At 52.2% G+C, this 22,366-nt stretch overlaps 3 protein-coding genes across 4 annotated transcripts in view; 1 reads left to right on the top strand and 2 right to left on the bottom strand.

Moving 5' to 3' along the window:
• Nucleotides 1–7,822: 7,822 nt before the first annotated feature.
• On the bottom strand, nucleotides 7,823–8,655 carry P3R3URF (PIK3R3 upstream open reading frame). The gene is made up of 2 exons (XM_070786621.1): nucleotides 8,353–8,655; nucleotides 7,823–8,126 (listed from the first exon to the last, which is right to left on the bottom strand). The coding sequence occupies exons 1-2, from the start codon at nucleotides 8,594–8,596 to the stop codon at nucleotides 8,083–8,085; spliced, it is 288 nt and encodes a 95-aa protein (XP_070642722.1). The 5' UTR covers nucleotides 8,597–8,655; the 3' UTR covers nucleotides 7,823–8,082.
• Nucleotides 8,656–11,842: 3,187 nt separating this feature from the next.
• TSPAN1 (tetraspanin 1) lies at nucleotides 11,843–16,945 on the top strand. Its single transcript, XM_019957549.2, has 8 exons — nucleotides 11,843–11,979; nucleotides 12,440–12,504; nucleotides 15,160–15,366; nucleotides 15,593–15,667; nucleotides 15,768–15,866; nucleotides 15,944–16,099; nucleotides 16,202–16,285; nucleotides 16,473–16,945. The coding sequence occupies exons 2-8, from the start codon at nucleotides 12,448–12,450 to the stop codon at nucleotides 16,518–16,520; spliced, it is 726 nt and encodes a 241-aa protein (XP_019813108.2). The 5' UTR covers nucleotides 11,843–11,979; nucleotides 12,440–12,447; the 3' UTR covers nucleotides 16,521–16,945.
• Nucleotides 16,946–19,258: 2,313 nt separating this feature from the next.
• The window catches only part of POMGNT1 (protein O-linked mannose N-acetylglucosaminyltransferase 1 (beta 1,2-)), a 12,663-nt gene continuing 9,555 nt past the window's right edge, over nucleotides 19,259–22,366 (bottom strand). For both annotated transcript variants that reach the window (XM_070786612.1, XM_019957548.2), the window contains exons 16-22: nucleotides 22,231–22,359; nucleotides 22,021–22,146; nucleotides 21,006–21,070; nucleotides 20,772–20,816; nucleotides 20,407–20,542; nucleotides 20,049–20,158; nucleotides 19,259–19,949 (exon numbers count right to left, since the gene is read on the bottom strand). In XM_070786612.1, the coding sequence (XP_070642713.1) occupies nucleotides 19,862–19,949; nucleotides 20,049–20,158; nucleotides 20,407–20,542; nucleotides 20,772–20,816; nucleotides 21,006–21,070; nucleotides 22,021–22,146; nucleotides 22,231–22,359 (699 nt within the window). In that variant the 3' untranslated portion in view covers nucleotides 19,259–19,861. The remainder of the gene's footprint in view (nucleotides 19,950–20,048; nucleotides 20,159–20,406; nucleotides 20,543–20,771; nucleotides 20,817–21,005; nucleotides 21,071–22,020; nucleotides 22,147–22,230; nucleotides 22,360–22,366) is intronic.

The following is a 22,366-nucleotide window of genomic DNA, read 5'->3' as shown; positions in this document are numbered from 1 at the left end:
GGGTTCTTGGTGGTGTTCCAGACCACTGCTTCCGGCTCCACATCAGGCGTTCCGGCGCGTTAATTACAGCCCTGCTCCCACCCGCCCCCCATCCCACCCCGGGCTCCCACCGCCACCTTTATCCCAGGGCTGCCGCGGAAGGCACCCCACCCACACCCCACCCCGTTCTAGGCCCTGGCGTCCCCGGCTCAGGGCCGAGGGAGACACTTCCAGTCCAGCTCTGGCGCCGGGTGCGTCCCGCTTTACGGAAGAAAGTCCGGGAATAATCCAGAGCGGATTTGCATCACAGCAACACTGGATAGGCTCACAGCCTCCAAACCCCTAAGGCCGAGAAAGTCCCTCTCCCGTCATCGCCCAGTGGCCGGATCGGAGGCTGTGAGGAAGTGCAAAGGAAGCTGCTGAAGGGAGGAGGTGTGCACACTGGCCGGGAAAGGTGTAATCGCTTCCCCTTTGCTGGGCCGGACCTCAGACTGGGCCTGGGTCCTGTCGAGGCTAGGATTAAAGGAAAAGCTGGCGCCCTGGGGTGGCGACAGTCTAGCGGCCCCCACCCCTTACTGCTAAGAGTCTCCCAGCCCTGGTCTCCTCAGATTGGCCCGCCAGCTGCTTCTGGGCCCTGTATCCCTGTGGCCTCCACCTCTGTGACTGCGCACAGAACACAAACAGCCCTGAGCCTTGTATCACTGGGCATCAGATTTCTCTTCCTCGTGGGATAATTCATTCATCCCAGGTGGCCAATCGGTGCCCCCTCCAGAGGCTGCTCTTACTTTTTCTCAACCAGGAATGTCTTTTACCCCTTTGCATCAGCTAAAACGTTGTCCTTTCTTTAAGTCCACCTTTAAAACCACCTATACTTTTTCTTTGGAGAAGGCAATGGCACCCCACTCCAGTACTCTTGCCTGGAAAATCCCATGGATGGAAGAGCCTGGTGGGCTGCAGTCCATGGAGTCGATAAGAGTCGGACACGACTGAACGACTTCACTTTCACTTTTCACTTTCATGCATTGGAGAAGGAAATGGCAACCCACTCCAGTGTTCTTGCCTGGAGAATTCCAGGGACGGGGGAGCCTGGTGGGCTGCCGTCTATGGGGTCGCACAGAGTCAGACACGACTGAAGTGACTTAGCAGCAGCAGCAGCATACCTTTTCTTTCTTTATAAATATTTAATTGGCTGCACTGGATCTTTGTTGCTGCATGCAGGATCTTTGATCTTCACTGTGGCATGTGGGATCTTCAGTTACAGCATGGAAAATTTTAGTTGTGGCATGCAGGATATAGTTCCCTATCCAAGGATCCAGCCTGGGCCCCTTGCATTGGGAGCATGGAGTGGTAGCCACTGGACATCCAGGGAAGTCCCCCACCTATATATTTTCCATGAGGCCTGTAGAGGTCTGTGCCCTGCCTCTGTAAGCTCCCAGTATACAAAATCTGAAGCTTTTAGTCCTGACATCTCTGTCGGTGTATCCACCAAGCAATCTTTGGCAAGTCCTGTTCCCTTTCTGGACCTCAAACTCTATCCTCACCCTTACAGTGAAGGATCTTTTAGATGACTACCCCCACCCCAACCAGGTGCCCCTAGTCCTGACCCTATGAATCAGTGACTTCCTTATTTCTCAGCCCCTGATGATGACCCATCTTTGGACAGACCAGGGGTAGGTATCTATCTGAAATCCTTCCACCTCCTTTGAGTCAGTTACCTGATGCAGTTGTGCACATTGCTGAGTCTTGGGGATCCAAAAAGTATTGGGATTCTCAAGGTAGTGAGACTAGTGCCAACATGTCATGATGCCATCCCAGCTGGAAAGTCCCATGCCCCAAGCCCTGGAGGCCTATCAGTCAGCTCCAGCTTCAGCGGGCAGAGACTAGCCCATCCCAGAAAGTCAAGAAGCCTCCATTCACAGCCCCTCCCCAACATATACACACTATCTCCAGGAACAGTGACAGCAGCCTCTCAACCAGGACCACTCTCCAACCCAACCTCCTCACATTCAACCCAGTTCAGCTAGCTCCAATCTGAGCTGGAGCATACCCAGAGTTCCCAAGACAAGGAGTCTCAGTTCAGCTTTTTCACAGTATGAGCTGTCAGTCCTGGCTGCAAACTTTTCTAAGTGGAACCTGTCACCTTTCAGAGCCGGCTGGAGAGACTACTTCTCCCTGAAACTCCGATCCATGGACTTCCATTTTACCAAATGAAGCCGCATGAAATAATGCTAATCTGAAATCACAGCGCTCAGAATTAAGACAGACCTAGTTGAGATTCCACTCCTATTGCTCTCTAGCTGAATAATTTGAGGTTATGTTATTTACCCTCCCTGAACCTCAGTTCCTTCATCTATAAAATGGGAGCAATGATTTATATACACAGGGTGTTTGTGGGCATTGCGTAAGATGCCCAGTGATGAGTGTTATAAAAACACTCATCATGGACACTGACACATGTAGCATGTCAAACGTGAGCACTATTTCTATTCCCTCTTCCCTGCCTCCTCCCTGAAGCTGCCAGACACTTTCTCTGGAAGCTGAGAATGGAGCTATCTGAAGCTGAAACTGCTCTGGATGAAAGCAGGACTATAAAATACTAAAAGCTGCACTTAGGACCCAATTACAGACTTCAAAAAAAGAGCAAAGGAGGTTTGGGGCCTAGAGAGGGAACAACATTTACCAAAGAACACACAGCAGGTGTAGGTAGGTAGAGCAGCAGGCAAGCAGGGAGAGGGAGGCAAGTGGGAGTGTGGGTAGAGGTCAAGGCTGAATCCAAGGACAGGCAGCTGAGCAGGAGGATCTCCATCGGACATTGCCCCATTTCCCATGCCCAGAAGGGCCTGGCATTTGCCTTTCTCTGGAGCCACTCCTTCTGGGTTCCTGAGTTTGCAGTAGTTTCCCAGAAATGCTAGGTAAATATCCCTGTTGTTTACTGAGTAACCAACCCCATAATCAGACAAGGGTCCCCATACAAAATGTTGCCTCAAACTTGGCTCCTTCCATAGAGATGCCCGCCCCCAACAGGCACCATCCCAGACAGACGCCCTCTACAAGGTCCCCTATCAGGGCCTTGCTGGGGGCTGTGAGCCCCACCCTACAAAGTGGCTTTGGTGTACATCATGTTGCTCCAAGATCAGCATCTCTTTAGAAAGGGATTGCTCCTGCCAGCAGCCCCAAGAAAAATGTAGGATACGGACTATTTTCTGTTTGGTACCTTTCTGGCAAAAAACAAAAAACACCAGCCATGGGTCACCCATTCCAATGCGGTAAATAGTCTTACTAACCTTTGAAAATGTCCTGAGCTGATTTTCACCCCAATCCTGGAGAAGCTGAAGGCATTAGGGCCAGTGTATTTTGCTACTTGATCTTTCTTTAGGTTGTATTTTCTTTGTTTATATAGTTCCCCCTCTCTTCTCACTGCCACTTCACTCCCCTCACCCTCAGGAACCAGGAATGTGTCCTTATGAAAGAGGTCTGTCTTCTGTCTGGTTTATTGCAGGTGTGTTACCTCACCCTAACTAAACTCATGTGTCCCGAGCTCTGCCTCCTCCTTCAAGTTCATGTGAGAACTACTGTGCGCATCCTCCGTGGGGAATTCCCAGATTTAGACCTCCACCCTTTACTAATTGACTTCTCAAGACTTCCATCTCAAGGATACTTTAGCCTTGTCATCTGGGACTCACTGATGCCAGAATTCTGTGTTTCTAAGATGCTGTTACTTGCATTGCACCATGCTAGAATTCTGTGATACTAAGATTCTGTGACTATGGAGTCTATGCATCCAGAATTTTGTGATTTTTGTTTCATAAATTTGTCATTGACATGATGACAACAATCAGAAGTCACTTGGCATGAGTTTCTTGTGTTTGTCCTCCAGAGAATGCAAATATCTGCTCTAGGTCTGCTCTAGGTTCTTATCTCTGAATTCGCTGAAGGCAGAGGAAGAAGCCAGCTGGATGGGTCAAGGGTAGCATTCCTACTTCACCTGGGGCTGCCAGGTATGAGACATGCCCTGGGAAGCTCAGTCTTAGGCCCATGCACTCAGTCCACCCGCCTCCCCCAAGCCTCTCAAAGAAGGCTGAGCACTGAAGAACTGATGCTTTTGAACTGTGGTGTTGGGGAAGACTCTTGAGAGTCCCTTGGGCTGCAAGGAGATCAAACTAGTCAATCCTAAAGGAAATCAACCCTGAATATTCATTGGAAGGACTGATGCCGAAGCTGAAGCTCCAATACTTTGGCCACCTGATGTGCCAACTTATTGGAAAAGACCCTGATGCTGTGAAAGATTGAGGGCAAGAGGAGAAGGGGATGACAGAGGATGAGACTGTTGGATGGCATCACCAATTCAATGGACATGAGTTTGAGCAAACTCTGGGAGATGGTAAAAGACAGGGAAGCCTGGCGTGCTACAGCTCATGGCGTTGCGGAGTCGGACATGACTTAGCAACTGAACAACAACATCTGAGGGCAGGAGGAAAAGCAGGCTCCTTTACAGCCCTCCCACCCAGCTTCCTTTCCTCCCTGGACTGCCTACAGGTCCAGGAAAAGAAAGTTTACTGGGAGACTGGCCTGCCCAAATGGGCAGAGAGGGAGGGTTAAGCACAGGGCAGGGAGCCAGTGGAGGAGATATGGGAGATCCCCAAGGGAGCCCTGCAGCTTTCCCTGAAGGTGAGGAAGGAACAGAGGCCGGAAGTGGGGGTGTGGATGAGGCACTGGTAAGGGTGGGGTGACCGGTATTGCATTGTGGGGCTGGAGCTGGGCTTCCGGCCATTGACCCACTGGTGACAAGGGACCTCCATCCTGGCGCCCTAGGGGCTGTCTGGTCAGCCCTAACCCACTGGCTTTGTGCTCCTGTGCCTGAGTCAGACTCCCAGGAAACAGGAGTTGCCCTCCCCCGAGGGCAGGAGTTGAAAGTGGAGAAACTGATCCTCCAGAGCAACTTTCTGGGAGGGGCCATTGAGGCCAAGAAAGGGGCAGGAGTTTCTAAGTGTCACACCAGAGAATGGAAACTCTGGGCTCCTGAATTCAGCCCACACTCTCCAAAGGGTCCCAGTATTATAAAACGCTCCCCCAATGAGACCATTTGGCCACACTCCATGCTAGAAGATAGGCCCGCCTCCAGGCCTCCTCCCTGTGGTCTAGACCTCTCCTCCAGCCCTGCAGCCCAGCTGAAGCTGCCAAACCCGATTTTCCAGTGGTTGCCCCAGGCTGGGTAAAGCAGGAAGCCCTCCTCCAGGCGTGAGTCCTTCAGGCCACAGGCATCCCCTCCCCCACCTCCTGATGGCATCCCCTCCCCCACCTCCTGATGGCATCCCCTCCCCCACCTCCTGATGGCATCCCCTCCCCCACCTCCTGATGGCATCCCCTGCTTCTTCTACAGCAGTGCCACCGCCGCTTCCTCCTCCACCTGCCTGCCATCTCCCCTGAGCTGCTCCCTGAGCAGGGGCATGTGTGATCCGGCACTACCCCTCTCTGGGCCTTCAGTTTTCTCATCTACAGATGGGGAACACTGCACTGCCTCCCAGGGATCAACTGTGGGGAAGCTCCAAAGGAAAGAATAGCAGTGGACCTCCATGTGGATGGTGGGCTGGTACAGTGTTGGGAGCACAGAATGGGGTGTGAGAAGGAAGCAGGGCTTGGTGGAATTCTGGAGGTGCAGTGGTTGGGGTGAGAGGTATAAGGTAAAGGGAGTGTGTCCTTCTGGTTTCCTCAGGTCCCCTCTATGAGAGACAGACCATCATCCCAGCCTGAATGCCTCGTTACCAACTCAGAGCCCTTGCTGCAGCTCAGGGCTGCACCTGTGTGCTCTGTTTAATGTCTGTCTCCCACCGAGCTGCAACTCTAACCAGGAAGAACTCCCACGGTCCTGCTCACTGCTCTATCCCCAGAACTTGGCATCTTCCCTGGCACATAGCAGGCACTACTGACCGAAACATAATTTCAGATTGAAAAGCAGAAGGAGAGGCACCCTAGGGGCTGGAGACCAGCCAGGTCAGCTCACCTAACCCAGGCCCCTTCTCCGGGCTGCCATACTGCCCAAGCCTCCTCCTCTGGCCTGGGAGCCCAGTGTTCTCAGCTTCCAGGGAGCCATGACTGGGGTGGGAGAGAGTGAACCAGATTAGCAATCCAGGGGGTCACCTAGACTAGGATGAGGGGGACCATTGGCTGTGGCTGTCTCTGGGAGCTTGAAGGGGAAGGAGAGTTGGGAACCTGGCGGGGGAGGGGCAGTGAAGGAGCCGTCATTGCAGAGGAAGCTAAAAATAGCCAGAAGAGATGATGTCATCGGGTTCCCACAGCTAAGCAACCCCCTCTCTCTCTCACACACACACATACATCCACTCATGCGTGCACACACACACATCCACACACAATCTCACAGCCCCAGATACACATAGACACAAGTGTGGGCAGGCACACACACACCCCCATACACGCGCTGTCTCACATAGGGGAAGGGAGGCTTCTGGGTCCCAGGGCCACAGGGGCAGGGAAGTCTGCTGAGTGTGTTTGCATGAGTGTGTGCCTATGTTGGCGTGAGCAGGATTGCAGATGTCAGTCTATATGCTCGTGTGCTGTAACCAGGTGCATGCATGTTTGCGTGTGTGTGCTCATTTGTAGGCATGTGTGTGTGTTACCTGTCTCAGGTGGAAAGGTTTATATATATTTGTGTCAGTACATACATCTATTTATAGGGGTGTACTTGGCGTGTACTTGCATGCAGGTGTGAATTTGTTACCTTGTTTATCTGTATCAGTTGTGTTTATATGTCTGCATGTGTTCCTGGACTGTGTCACATGTCTTTATATGTGTGGGCATCCTTGCGGGCTTTGGGCACTAGCTAGTCAGCCTCCAGCTCTGACTGGGGGTTCAGCACCTTCCCCCAAACCCTGAGAAGCCTCATCCTCCACCAGTGCAGTCTGGGCACGATGTGTCAGTGAATTCTCTGCCCCGGTCCTCCTCTCAGGTCCCGGTCTCTGGCAAGCCTTAGAGTGGAGGAAAGCAGACACAATTCATTTTCTCCTCACAGGCTGCCCAGGGGGCCAGGCCAGAGGTCTCACAGTCCACTCCCACCCCCGCCCTCCTGGAACTGGAGCCAGACCTCGGGACACTGGGACACTCACTCACTTGTGCATGAAATGACACATGACAGACAGTCCCTCACAGTGTTTCCTGCCTCTGAGACACAAACTCCACGGAGACACACCCCACAGAAACCCAGTTACACCCGATGACACATGGGCGCACACGCAGAAATCCAAATGGAAAATCCCCAGGCCTGAGTGCTTAGCACCCTCCCCCTTCCTGGACGCTCACTCAGTCTCGCCCCACCCCCAAACGCCCCAGCTCAGCTGTTAGTCCGGGAAAATACCGACCTCAGAGAACGGCTGTGGGGGCTGAGGGTGGTGCACCCCCTTGGAAGCTAACCCTTTCCTACTTCTGGGTGACCCCATCCCCCTCCTGGTGGAGCAGATGACTGCCTCCCTGGCCTATTCATACCCTCACACACACACACACCTTGACACACAGCTGGCCACAGAGACACACTCATCTCAAAGGCACACTCAGCCACGTCTGCTTCAAACTCCATTCTCTCTGTCTCACTCACACTAACCCTCACAGGCACACAGAGGCACATACATCTCACACTCAGACACTCATTACGCTGGAGCAGTGCAATCTGTCTTTCATGCCATCTTTTTCTGATTTATGCCTCTACCCTTCTCCCCAGTGACCCAGGTCCCTATACCTTCCAATATGTCTACGGAGACCCTTTTCCCTGTTCTGATGGGAGTGCAAGGCAGGAAGGACCCCCACCTCACAGGCCAGAGCAAAAGCTGAGGCCAAAGATGGTATGTGTTGCCGACCTTGTTCTGTCCTTCCAATGTCTTCCTGTGATGCCTGCTGCTGCTGCTGAAGCCTGTCCCTGGGAGCATTCAGCCCTAGCCCTGCCCTCATACCCTCCATAGTCAGCTGGAAGCACCTGGGAGTGGAGGAAAGCAGTTGGAGCAGAAAGGACTGTATTTGTCTGCTATTCACCACTCGTGGCCCTGAGGAGATGAAGGTCCGGAGCCAGCCAAGCTTCTGGACTAGTTTCTGGATGTTTCAGAGGATCAGAAAGCTGCCAGGTTGACAGAGGTGTCTGAGAACTGAGGAGAGAAGGGAGAGGAAAAGAGTGTGAGGAAGCTCCACTGCTCTTAGACTCTCCCATTTCCCCAAGCCGTCCACTTCAGCTAACACGTCCTCCTCCATTACGGCGCTCAGACTCTGGGGTGCTAGAGTGCCTGCACAGGGCTCATGTGGGTAGGACTTCAGTGGCCCTGTTCTCCTCCCCCACCCCACCCCACCCTACCCGGGCTCAGGCCCTCAGCCTACCTTGCGGTGCAAGGATCAACACCCTGGTGGTGGCAGTTTGGGTGTCGTTGATATCCGTGGCCACACTGGCAAGATTGGTGGTTACAGTGGTGCCAGCTGGGCCTTGCCGTTTCTGCCGGTACCTTCTGCGGCTACACTTGAACATCTTGGGAAAGCGGGGCCGAGGCCAACCCACGCCTGGCCTGCGGTAAGGGGAAATTAAGCCCCGGGGCCGAGGGGCACGGACAAGCTGAGAAGGCCCCATGGGTGCAGTGAGCTTCTGTAAGGTGCCTGATGGTGCTACTGGCCAGGGCAACGCGGCTTCTGTGACATACAGAGCTTGTGTAGGGGTGATGCTCTTTATTACAGAGCCTGGTGCCCAGCCCCTCCCTAAGGGTTTGACTCCGTCACAATTCCCTCCAGGGATCCAGCCCCAGAGACAGAAAACTTCAGTTTAGCCCCTTGGGAAAGGAACTCTGAGTAAAAAATTCACTCCCTCACCTTTTCACTCATCCAATGTTAATAATATTAACATTGTTTACTGAGCACTTACTATGTGCCAAATATGGTGCCAAGTCCTTCACAAACATTACCTCATCTAATCCCACAACAACCCCACAGCAAGGAGATTCTATCATTATTCCTATTTCACATACAGTCGATTATCATTATTTGTGGTTCAGTTCAATTCAATCGCTCAGTCGTGTCCAACTCTTTGTGACTCCATGAACTGCAGCACGCCAGGCCTCGCTGTCCAACTCCCAGAGTTTACTCAAACTCATGTCCATTGAGTCAGTGATGCCATCCAACCATCTCATCCTCTGTCATCCCCTTCTCCTCCTGCCTTCAATCTTTCCCAGCATCAGGGTCTTTTCCAATGAGTCAGTTCTTTGCATCAGATGGCCAAATTATTGGAGTTTCAGCTTTAGCATCAGTACTTCCAATGAATATTCAGGACTGATTTCCTTTAGGATGGACTGGTTGGATCTCCTTGTAGTCCAAGGGACTCTCAAGAGTCTTCTCCAACACCACAGTTCAAAAGCATTAATTCTTCAGTGCTCAGCTTTCTTTATAGTCCAACTCGCACATCCACACATGACTTATGTAAAAGCCATAGCTTTGACTAGACAGACCTTTGTTGACAAAGCAATGTCTCTGCTTTTTAATATGCTGTCTAGGTTGGTCATAATTTTTCTTCCAAGGAGCAAACGTCTTCTAATTTCATTATTTGTGGTAGTTATGTTCCAATAAAGTCACCACAATCATGGTATTAGCAAATATTTAGCCAGTGCTTTCAGGAGAAATACAGGATTAGATTCATACCAAGCTCTGGTCACAATATCTTGTCAACTCACCAATAACCTAATTTATGTGTGTTTCTATTAAAGGTGCTTCATTTAAAATATATTGATGTCATTAACATTGAATTCGTAGCCAATAGCACTATAACACGTACCTGAATAAAGTTTATCCAACACAAGTATTTTCTTCATAAGGCACATGACAGTCTTCTTGTACTTAGGAACACTAAAGAGCACTTCAGTGTTATGCTAGAGGCGGGTATTTAATAGCAAAATCACCAACAAAAAGCACATAAGTGCAAAAAAGTGACAGACAACAAGTAGGCCACAAAAAGAACACTTGTTTATGAGAGTCGAAACAAGAAAGCAGAGCATCCCCTTGTTCAACCTCATCTGAGAACAAGCGTGTTGGACAACTTGAATTTTTTTGCTGCTCTACATGTGTACATGAATGACCACTAAAATGCCGTGAGTGTGCTCTGGACTTACAGGTCATTTTATGAGTGGGTAAATTCACAGATGTGAAATCCATGAACGATGAAAATCGACTGTACAAGGAAACCGAGGCTTAGCTGAGTGAAGTCACACAACTAGAGGCAGGCAAGGATTCAAATCTGGGATGGCCAAGGTCCAAAGCCCAGACATTTAACTCCTGCTCTTCTGCAGTCAAAGCTTCCCAAGTGGCTCAGTGGTAAAGAATCCGCCTGTCTTTGCAGGAGACACTGGGTTCAATCCCTGGGTTGGGAAGATCCCCTGGAGGAGGAAATGGCAACCCACTCCAGTATTCTTGCCTGGAGAATCCCAAGGACAGAGGAGCCCGGTGGGCTACAACCCAGGGGGTCACAAACAGTTGGATACAACTGAGCAACTGACCACACAGCACATTCTGCATTTATTCATTCATTCAGAAATGTGCACTTAACTTTCTGTATCTCTCTTTCCCCATATTGAAAAAGCAGATGAAAAGAGAATCTTATAGGATTATTGTGAAAGGTAAAAAAAAAAGCCTACGATATAAGTTACACATTGAAAACATGATCTGTACAAATATTCATGTTAACAGCCTTCCTCTCTTTCCTGTCTCTTCAGCTGCCTCCTCCCATTATAAAAACAAATTAAAAATCTTCCACCCCACACCCCCTCTGGCTGTGACTCTCCTTGTTCTGAACTTTTCACTCTGTGGTCATTCGTTTATGTCCCAGAATGGGAAGAAAAATCTCATTTTTAATCTCATCTTAAAACCCTGTAACTATTGTGTTATACAGACCAGGAAATAGAGGCTCAAACTCAAGCCTAAGAAATGCCCCCAGGGTCACACAGCTAATAAGCAACAGAACCAGGATTGGAGCACTTGGCCTGAGTGACTTAAAAGCCAGAACTTTCCCAGCAGCTCAACATCAGCAGCCGGGAAAGGACTCGTTAAGATGGGTATAACAGAGCTGAAGAACTTTCAGGGGAGGGCAGTGCTTTTGTGGGACCATGGTGCCCTCTGCTGGCAGGAAGGGAGGGGTGTATACAGAATGCTAAGAGGACTGAGGAGAGAAAAAGTGTGGGGAGGGAGGAGAGGGAGGAAAGACTCAGGGAGGGAAAAGATGGGTTGAAGTTTCCTGGAGGGAGAAAAAGGAAGAGTCGTTTGTTTGCCTCTCAGAGGAGGGGAAGAAAATGCCAAGCCTGGGTCACTTCCTTGAAAGCATGTGTGGGCAGGCCTGCATGAGTTTGTGTGTGTGTGTGTGTGTGTGTGTGTGTATGAGCGTTTCAGTATGCACCTCAGATGTTGCTCTGGATTGTTGCTAGGAGTCAGCCCACACAGAGTTCACAGGTGTGTGTGCCTGTGCAAGTGTGCATTCGAGAGCACTAGGAGGAGTTGATGTGTGTATGTGGGTGTGAATACACAGCCTGGGCAGGTGTGTGTACCTGCGAGCATGTGGGATGTGTCCGGCCATCTCGGCAGGTGCAGGTTAGGAAGCAGCTGTGCCTTGCTGTGGAAGGCACACGGTTCTGGGGGGCGCTCACCTCAGCCACAGACAGCTAGCTGTCTTACTCAGATCAGGAGGGGCGTTGCTGTGGTTGGGTTGCCAGGCGGAGGCCAGAGGCTGCTGGAGCTGTGGGGAGGGAGCGGCAAGCAGCAGGGGGCAGCAGGGGCAGGCCGACCGGGTGCGGGGGGGCGGGGGGTGGGCGGGCAGAAGGAGCCTTTAAAGCTCCTGCCCCGCCCACAGGTGAGCAGTGCCGTGAGAGCCCGCGCTGTCTCCCGCTTGCCCACTCAGTGGCAGTTCTCCTGGAGCTGTGGTCCTCTCTGGAGCCTCAGCAGATCCCTCTTACAGAACTTACTACCAGGACCCCTGACCAGGTGATGGCATAGGATAGAGACTCTCCTGTGAAAAGAGAGCAATCTGGAAACAGGTTTGGGGAGCTGGGAGGGCCACGGGGAGGGTCCTGGAAGAGCCTAGGATTGGTTTGGGGTGGGGGGAGTGGAAAGTCCAGGATAAGCAGGAGCCAGGTAAGGACATGGAGTGACCCTGAAGTGGGGGAATCAGGCTCAGGGTGCCTGTGGGATGGACGCACGTGGGATGTTAGAATTTCAAAGTGTCAGGTGTTAGTAGAGGGCCTGGGCAGTACAGAGGGTTAGGGGTATCAGGATGGGAACTGGGGAAAGTCCTGACGCTTCAGAGTCCAGAGACATCAGAGTCCAGAGGCAGGAGAAGCTTGGTAATTATGTGAGTCCAGGATGCTGGAGTCTGGTATGTCAGTCCAGGCTGGGGGAAGCGGTCAGGGAGCGAGATCCTAATTCCCACATGTCTGCCTCCCAGGAGCCACCATGGGGTGCTTCAACTTCATTAAGGTCATGATGATCCTCTTCAATATGCTCATCTTTGTAAGTATGGGGGTTATGGGTTATTTAGGGTTCCCTACAGGAGTGGGTCTTAACCTGAGTAGAGCCCCAACTGGGGAATAAGAGATTGCTATGTCCACTCTTCCTGAAAGTTTCCCCTGATGATGAGATGTGGAAGTCTCCCCGAAGACTGAGTCTTGGCTCCAGGAGCAAACTAGCTGCCACACAACTTGGGGTGGAGAAGTTTAGGGGCATCCTCTCCTTCCAGGAAGTTTCAGGTTTAGAGCAGGGCAGGGTAGGCTAACAGGCTAGGGCCTCAGGGAGGGGCAGGGGTTTGCCCAAGATCACCTAGCGTGGAAGGAAATTCAGTGGCCTGTGTATGGTGGGGAGCCAAAAGCCGAGAAGGTCCGGAGATATGAGAGTAAGAGTTTCAGCTGCAAGCGGAATTTGTTGTATTTTTTCAACAAACACTGCCTAAGACTCTGTGCCCTCAGGGATCTCGGGTCCAACAGGCCAGATAGGCAACCAGTTTTCCACAGTATGTGTGGTCTGATCACAGGGTGCATTGAAGGGGCTTGAACCCTGCCTAGTCAGAGAAGACTTCTAGAAGGAAATAGCTGAGGCTAGGAATTTGCACATAGTGAGGGGGTTGGTAAAGCATGCAAAAAGGCCCAGAGGCAATGAAATCAGATATTGTTCAGAAAACCAGGAACAGACTATATAGGGCATGTTTGAGGAAGCTGAGCAATGAGGCATGAATCTAGAGATGGTGGTAAAATTGGGGAGAAATAGACAACATGAACAAAGGACAAAGCCCTTGGATGGTGGCTGAGGATGGAGGAAGGGGCAAGCAAGACAGAGGTCTTGGAGATGATGACCACATCTCCTCTCTGCTGAGAGCAAACCTGGTGGGTACTTCATCAGCAGCCATGTACCCAGTGGACTTGCAGCTCAGGATATTTGGAAGTCATGTGCCCGTAGGTGGTCATTGAAGCCATGGGTAGGGTGAGCACACACAGGGAGAGTGAACTCCAGGAAACTCAATTTGTAAGGGATAAACAGAGAAAAGGCTGCTGCTGCTGCTGCTAAGTCGCTTCAGTCGTGTCCGACTCTGTGCGACCCCAGAGATGGCAGCCCACCAAGGCTCCCCCGTCCCTGGGATTCTCCAAGCAAGAACACTGGAGTGGGTTGCCATTTCCTTTTCCAATGCATGAAAGTGAAAAGGGAAAGTGAAATCGCTCAGTCATGTCCGACTCCTAGCGACCCCATGGACTGCAGCCTACCAGGCTCCTCCATCCATGGGATTTTCCAGGCAAGAGTACTGGAGTGGGGTGCCATTGCCTTCTCCGAGGAAAGGCTACCAGGAAGCAAATAGAGAAAGAGCATAAGGAAGCAAAGCAGGAGAGCAAGGTGTCAGAAAGTCAAGGAGGATACACCCATGGCTGAGCACAGGTTGTCACCAGAGACCTCAAAGCCACAGGAGACTGGGTGAGAGTGAGCAAAGGATGAGGAAGTGGAGACATGAAGTGTAGGTGAATTTGGAGGAATTGGGCTAGGGGTGAGGACAGTCTCTGTTGATGGTGTGGCCTGTGCCTTGGGCTTCTTCTCCTTTCAGGGAACTAGCCTTTATCCCTGTATCTGAAGAAGGCAGCAGGATTGCAGGGATCTGGAGCACAGGGGTTCTGGCCCAAGGGGGTTAAAGGCAAATCCGGTTTGGTTTCTGGCCTCTGTTGCCCAGGCCTTGCCAGACTGGGCAGGGCTGGCCTCCGACTCCTTGAAATCTGACCCCACAGGCTAGAAGCCCAGTCTTGTGTCCTTGGGCAAACATGCCTGGGATCCACCCACAACCTGCCACCTCGCTCCTGGTTCCAGCCTCAGTTTCCATAGCCGGAAAGTGGGGACTGGACACCTGGGTGGTGTCAGGCTGATTCATCCACTGAAGCACTGGGTCAGCGAGGCTTTGCTCTAAGAGCTGTGGGAACTGGGCAGGGCCCTCCTTTCCAGTCTTGGCCTCAGGATCACCTCTGAGGTGGGGTAGAGCCTCTCAGAGCTCTGGCTGTACTCCATCTCTGGTGCCTCAATTTCCACTTGTGTGGCAAGGAGAGGTCTAAGCTGGTCCTGGAAGAGACCCAAATGGGGGGCCTTAGGGTGGGTGTCCCTTCTTACCATTGCCCTCTCCAAGGTTGGAAGCAGGTGTTAAACCTCAGCCACACCTCTGTTGCTATAGTGACTGTTGAACCTGCTCAATGCTACCACCCTCCTCTTTCTGCCTATCAGAGAACCAAGGTGTTCCAGGCACCTATAACCCAGAAGCCAAATGGGGGGGAGGTGGCTGCTGGCCGGGGGTGGGGGGTGGGGGGGAGGGGCAGGTGTTCACCTGCTTGTTTGCACTTCAAGCTATGTGGCAGGACCCTGGCAGTGGTAAGGGAAAGCTTTGCCCCTCCCCCACACCATGGCTATTTCTGGAATCCCTGGTCCCATTTACATCTGCCTAGATGTGCAGCCTGCTGCTGACTGCAGATGTCCCAGCTCCCATCTTTTTAGCTCTAAAGATGAGTCACAACTCCCTACAGGATGAGTTTTTGGACTCCATACCCAATAAATGGGAAAGTTTCTCATCTCCCATCTTCCTACCTGAGCTGTGTGATAGGGAGCTGCCTGACAGCACTCTTTCAAAGTCTGCCTCTCTGTCCCCAGCTATGTGGTGCAGCCCTGTTGGCAGTGGGCATCTGGGTGTCGGTTGATGGACCATCCTTTGTGAAGATCTTTGGGCCGATGTCATCCAGTGCCATGCAGTTCGTCAACGTGGGCTACTTCCTCATTGCAGCCGGTGCTGTGCTCTTCGCTCTTGGTTTCCTGGGCTGCTACGGTGCCCAAACTGAGAGCAAGTGTGCCCTCATGACGGTGTGTCAAACCCAGCTCCACAGGCCCATGACCAAAGCCCAGGGTCCCCTCACCCTTGACACTAGGCCCTGGGGATCCCCAAACCCTGCTCTGGATTCCAAGGGTCTCAGCAAACGGGGCCCCTGCCTTGTTTTCATGGTGGGGTGGGAGGGCAGAGCACGATTAGGGTAAGGAAGGCATGAGAGGCTCTCTCTCCCTAAAACTCAGATCCCTGTTCTCCACTCAGTTCTTCTTCATCCTCCTCCTCATCTTCATTGCTGAGGTTGCAGCTGCTGTGGTCGCCTTAGTGTATACTACATTGGTGAGGAACAGGGATGAGGCAAAGGGGTACCACTGGGCAAGCCCTGAGAGGGGGCCACACCCTCCCCACCAGGCTGTAAACACTGGCCTTCCGCACCCAGGCTGAGAACTTCCTGACGGCGGTGGTGGTGCCTAATATCAAAAAAGAGTACGGTTCCCAAAAAGACTTCACTCAAGTGTGGAACTCCACCATGGCAGGGGTAAGGTGGGCTGAGGGAGACTTGGGGGTGGGGAGAAATAAGCAAGGCCCCTCTGATCATCTTCTCTTCATCTCCAGCTTAAGTGCTGTGGCTTCACCAACTACACAGATTTTGAGGGGTCACCCTATGTAAGAAAGAACGGTACCTTTCCCCCATACTGTTGCTATGACAGTGTCAATAACTCGCTCATGGAACCCTGCAACAATTTCACCGCCCATAACATGAGTGTACAGGTAAAGGTTGGCCTAGGAGGTTGGGATGCTTTAACGACCTCAGGGTGCTGAATGAGAATGGGAGCAGCTGCTGACTATAGATGCTCTCTCCCCTCCCCCAAGGGATGCTTCAAACAGCTTCTGTATGACATCCGAACCAATGCAGTCACTGTGGGTGGTGTGGCAGCCGGAATTGGGGGCTTGGAGGTAAGGAGAGGAGCTTGGGGCAGGATATCCCCCACCCTGGTTCAGGGCTGCTTGACCCACCTCTGAGGTCCCTCTGGAAGAGACAGACTTCTAACAAAGCTTCATGATCAGTGTCTGGTGGGACAGGGGACTACAGTTTAAGGACCCTGATCTGTCTCTTCATCTCTCCCTATTCCTTTCCCACCAGCTGGCTGCCATGATTGTGTCCATGTATCTGTACTGCAATCGGGAATAAGTTGGCTTCTCCTTCCACCACTGCTGCTGTCGTATGAGAACTGTGAAGAGGCGATGATCAGGGTGGGGACAGGATCTAACAGTGTCTCTTGGGCCGGAGTTGACCTAACTTTGTTCCTCTGGACTCGGGGCCAAATGGACACCACCCCCTTCAACTGGAGCCTGACATTTCCTTCTATTGGTGGGTTTGGGGTCCTCCTATTCCAGAGCCCCTAAGGTAGCCAATCCTCTTACCCATTCCTCCAGTCTGTCCCTTAAACACTTGATACCCTCTCAGAGCAAGGCGGGGGGGTGCTCTTGGGGATCCCAGTACTCCACAGGGGGGATTAGAGAAAGGCAGCCCATAGCATGAGCATATACAAAACCAGCAGTTACAGAGCGGATGTGTAGAAGGCATTTCAGAACTCATAAACCCATTAAAATGTTTATCTGGACTCTGTGTATCCTTGGGGAGAGGGACCTCAAACTTGTCTACACTGGCCTCAAACGCCTGTGGGGTTGTTGACTCAGAGGCTCCTGGGAAGGCAGCAGAAGGGAAGTGGCATGGAGGCGGGCCGCTATTTCTCACCTTCATTTGGATTGCAGACTTGGAAGGGAGCTTAACAAGAATGCCCAAGAGGTCATTGAAGGAGGTGGCAGGGGCTGAGCCAGTCTGCAGCCCTATAATGTGGGAGGACTTTGGCCTGAAACTACCCCTTCCTGGGTAGAGGCACTGGACTGGAAAACTATGAAAATAACAAGCTTGTGCCCAAATAGGGGGCAGGGAGACTAAAAATACTGCCAGGGCAATGGAGGAGGGTCATTCCTTAAGTTCTGGGAAGCCCTCCAGAAGCCCCCACCAGGGCACCCAAGCTGCCTACCCTTCCCAGGCAGGCAGAGCCCCACACCTGTCCCTGCTTTGGGGACATCAGAAAGAATTTCATTTACTCTCTTTCTTGGTCACCCAGTGCTCTATAGATCTGATCTCTTATTTAGTCTTAACTACCCCATGTTCCAGAAACTGGGCCTAGAGAGCCCAAGTGACTTGTTCCAGGCCCACAACCTCCTATGAAAAGCTGGGCCTGGATTTGGGTCCAGCCCATCTGACTCCAGAGCCAGGTGGGGTCCTGGCTGACATGGTGGCATGATTCACTTTTAAGTCACAACATCCCAGACAACCATCTGATCACTGCTGCAGAAGAAAGAGCACTAAGGTGGGAGGCCGTGGCCAGAGGGTATGGTGTCTACCTCCAAGCCAAGCCCAGCCTGGCAAACCAGGCCCCCTTGCCTCCCTTTCACCCTTCGATCCTTCTTCCCAGGCTTTACTAGGACAAGCCAGAACCATCACTTGCCCTGAGTCCAAAAAAGAACTGCAACCTTGCCAGTGCAACACGGTCCAAGAGCTAGTCTTCACGGCCCAGATCAGGAGTCTGCTGGGGAATGGGCAGGTGGAGTACTCGGAACCCATCCCACCTTTCTATGCCTCATACCGCCCAACCCCCAGTTGCATACATAGAGGCTGCAAGGGATTTGTTTGCCCTGGGCGGGCCTCGTCCACCTCATTACAGGTTAATTGCTCCTCAACCTGGCTTTTGTGGCACCTCGAACACTATCTCTACCTCCGGCAAACACCGAAGGCGTCATGGTGGCGAGAAATGCTGGAGCCACATACCATCCCTGCCATTACTGAGCAGGGCTCCAGGCACCAGTGGAGAGGCAGGGGCAGAGAGCTGATGACAGGGCGGAGTTCCTGCCAGTTCCTGCCTCCTTGGCCAAAAAGCTCCATATAAGGAGCTCATCCAGCTCACTTTACAAGGGCTCTGCAGGCAGACCCCTTCTCAAACTGTCCTATACACACTTTCATGAACTTAAGTCCTTCACAGATTCCCCAGTTGCCATGCCTTGGGCTGTATCAACTACTCCTCTGGATAATATCTTCCATCTTCTGGCAGGCTTGCATGATTTACATCTTCTCTGGATCACTGGTTGGGTAGGAATCTGATGAAAATGATAGCTTTTCCCCAGAAAAACGCTCAGATACGGAATCTGTATACAAAGTACCCTAAGGGCCACAGGCATCCTTGTTCTTGCGTCTCCATCTGCAGTGCACTCCTCACTTCCTGCATGAGGGACATTCAGCTCTGTCTTGCCCACTTCCTTCCCACATGCACTATCCTCACCTGCTCCCCATCACCTCCTCATCCCCACCTATTCCATTTTGCTCTCTCTTGCTCCATTTCTGGGGACAGGTCCTCTGGCCCAGATGAACTTGGCAGGAAACAGTAGGATGGTTAATTGAACAGTGGGAACGGGGCGTGGGGTGGCTGCTCTGAGTTCAGGCCCAAGTAGCGGGCAAAGGTCAGGCTCAGTTGTTCTAGGGTGGACCTTAAGTAAAAATCTTGGAGTTTGAGACTCGGGCATCCCCTGGTGGCCAAAAGGCACTAGTGAAAGTCGCTCAGATGTGTCTGACTCTTTGTGACCCCGTGGACTATACAGTCCCTGGAATTCTCCAGGCCAGAATACTGGAGTAGGTAGCTTTTCCCTTCTCCAGGGGATCATCCCAACCCAGGGATCGAACCCAAGTCTCCCACTTTGGAGGTGGATTCTTTACCAGCTGAGCCACAGGGAAGCCCAAGTGGAAAATAACCCTGTGGAGGATAGTAAAGAAAACTCACCATCTATCATCACCATTCTCTCTCCCACCCATCCGTGTGTGTGTGTGTGTCTCTCTCTCATACACACACAGTCACGAGACACATCCCCAGAGCTTTTCTCCTTTTTTAATCAATGACCACCTTATCCAGCTTTGGAAATCTGGACAAAGAGGAGGCTGAGAAGAGGCCTGGTTCAGTGTCTGAGGGTCTCTGAGTGAGTCTGCATCAGCAGGTGGGCCCCAGGTGGGCCTGTCCATGGGTTGGGCACAGCAGTTTCCTGAGTAAGAGCCTGCCCCACCCTCAGGGCAGCACCCCAGTCCAAGAAAAAAAAAAAAAAAAAGAATCAAGGCCCTCCAGGCTTCAGCTGTTTCCAAGGTCCTCAGGACAGTCAATAAATATGTTAGATTCTGAGTCAGGCCTGGGAGGAGGGAGTATGCAAAGGGCAGGATGGGCTGCCCAGGGATCCCAGTGATTCCCAGGTACTCTCCTGCCCTTTCCCGACAAGGAAGTAAATAAATAGACCTCCAACTCAGGAACAGGGGTGTTGGAGCAGAGGAACCCTCCCCTGGGAGTTAGTAATTAAGTCTCATGTTAAAAACAAACCAGACCCAGCCCCTGCCAGTGTCTACAAAATCCTACAGGATTGGGTAAAGGGCTAGCCTGCCTGGGGGTACACAGTACCCAGCCCTGCAGGTTCCTGGAGGAGGTCTCATGTCTGTTCTGCAGCTCCTGGGCCTCCCTCCTCCTTTGGGGGTGACTCCAAGAAAATTGGGGTGATTGATGGTGGCTTCTTCATCCTGAGAAGAGAATAGGAATGTGGACAGAGAAGCGGTCACTAGCTACATCCCCTAATCCCATCAGTCTTCCATTTCCCAGGACAGGATAGGGTCACTCACGAGTACGGGGAGGCTGGGACCCCCACCACCAGGAAGTGGTTCTTCTTCCGAAACAGTCTCCACAGGCCCCGGTGGTTGCCACGCACATCCAGGTCCCAGATTCGGAGGCACTGGGGGTGGGGGAGGGGGGCCGACAAAGGCATAGGTCAGAGAGCTGTGGTGAGGGCCCGCAGCGCCACCCTCCTCAGCAGCCTTCTCAATTTGCAAGAGACAGCATCTTCAAGACTATGAATTTGTGACAGGGGCTAGAAGAGAGGCTCTGAGAATATGAAGAGAAGGTTCTGAAGTAGAGGAGTCCAGAAAGGCTCCCTGTATCTTGGGGAGGGGTATTCCTGGGGGAGGTGTGGTATTGGAGCACCTTGGCAAGCTGAGTCCAGGTGGTGAAGTCATCGTCCTTCTCCATCCGGATAAAGGCCACGTAGGTGTGGCCCTCTGTGTCTGGCAGGAAAGAGTCTTCACAAGGGTTCTTGCTGTGGTCCAGAACCTCTGCTTCGCTGCAGCAGGGGGCGGGGGAGAAAGGCCAAGACAAGGCCCACCTCGTGACTGTGTCACACAGGCCCTTGCTTTTAATGCTCTACTGTGGCTATCTTGAACTTCTTAATAATTTTTGAACAAGGGACCCTGGTTTTCATTTTGCACTGGACTCCAAACTCTGGGGCCAAGACTCCCAGTATGTGACATCTCCTCACTCCCTGACACATCCCTCACTGCCCTCAGCCATACCTGAGCAGCCTGTGAACTTCCACTTCATAAGCATCCTTCTTCAGACTGAAGGAGAGGAAGAACTGAGTCGGGGGGGAGAAATCAGTGCAGGGGAGGGGTAGCCCCTTAAGGGACCACATGTGGGTCGGGGGCAACAGGGCTGGGGTAAATACACAAGCCCCAGGGTGGAAAGGGCCTGTCAAGTACTGGTCATCGAGGCTCCTAGACCTCCCCTTTGCTGTCCGCAGCCTCTACCTGTCCACGTTCCTGAGCTGGACACCTGGAACCGTGTTGAACTTGTGCTTCTTGAAGTAGGCCTCCTGGAATGGATGTGAAGGTAAGAAGCAGGGCCTTATCTTGGCTGGCCTACACCTGCTGCAGACCCACCACACATCCACAAGACCCACAGATGAAGTCCTAGACCTATAAAAGCCTCTCTAATTTCCTCGTCTTCCCCATCCTCTCGGTAGTATGCTACGAGCTTTAATCTGGTTCCACCATTGCCAGACAGTTCACACTGGCATCTCATGCTACTGGCCCCTGAGCTAGTCCTTATCTCCAGCGGTTCTCCCTGGGCCTGCTGTTCTAAGGCCACAGAAGCTGGGAATGAGGCCTGCAGAGCGACAGGTTGGACTGGGAGGGAGGGAACTTTATGACTAAGGAGCTGAGGGTGAGGGAAATGAGGTCACTCCCTGTTCCTCTCAGAGATGAGTGGGGGTCTTATAGTAACCAGCCTCTGAAGGCCCTCTTGGCTTCTAAGAGGTCCCAAAGTGGAAGCTGTCCATTCCTTCACACTGGGTTTTCTCAAGGTCTCCCTGGCTATAACTGGGGAGTGGCCTTTTGGACACAGCCATGAAGGGGTGGGGACTGGGGCCCTCCCTGTTCACTTCAGGCTGAGGCTTCAGCCTCAGCACTTATAAGGATAGGAGAGAGCACAATTTGCAGGGCTGGACGAGTGCGTGGCAGCAGAAATACCCTCCCCACACCCACAGTCTAGTGCTAAGAATAGCAATAATAAAAATAATACCAGCTGACCCTTATATAATGTTTACAGTCCAAAGCATATTACGCATACTAACTTCTTTAAGCTTCACAACCCTATGAGGTAGGTGGTATTTTTATCCTTTCTCAAATAAAGAAACTAATGCAAAAGGCAGTTACTAACAATTTCCCAAGGCTAACTGGCTAGTGAGTGGCAGAGCTGAGCCCATGTTCTTGCCCCATCTACCACACTGTACTCCCCGCCCCAACACCCGTGCCTCCCACTCACATGGAAGTAGCCATTCATGTTGAGGCCAACGATGCCGAAGTGGTAGGATCGGGACACGTCAGGGATAATGCATTCTCGGCCTCGGCGTTGTTCCGGCATCCGCATCCACATGTCCCAGTCCCAGAGCTGGCAGTGTGGAAGACAATGGGAGTTTAGAGGTTCGAGCTGGCAGGGGATTCCAAGCCTACCCACCCTCCCCTGCCAGGGCACCTTTTCTGGTGTGGGCCACTTGGGTTCAAGCTCCTCCTTGTACAAGGACTTCCTGAGCACCCAGCCCAGCCCAGGCATGGTCTCCACACGGTATAGCAGTGCTGGGTCCTCTGCCGTGTGCTCATAGCCCTGTGGA

Source organism: Bos indicus, chromosome 3 (assembly GCF_029378745.1).
Source record: "Bos indicus isolate NIAB-ARS_2022 breed Sahiwal x Tharparkar chromosome 3, NIAB-ARS_B.indTharparkar_mat_pri_1.0, whole genome shotgun sequence".
Classification (NCBI taxonomy): domain Eukaryota; kingdom Metazoa; phylum Chordata; class Mammalia; order Artiodactyla; family Bovidae; genus Bos; species Bos indicus.
Note: the sequence above shows the minus strand (reverse complement) of the source record. Positions and strands in the feature narration are given on the sequence as shown.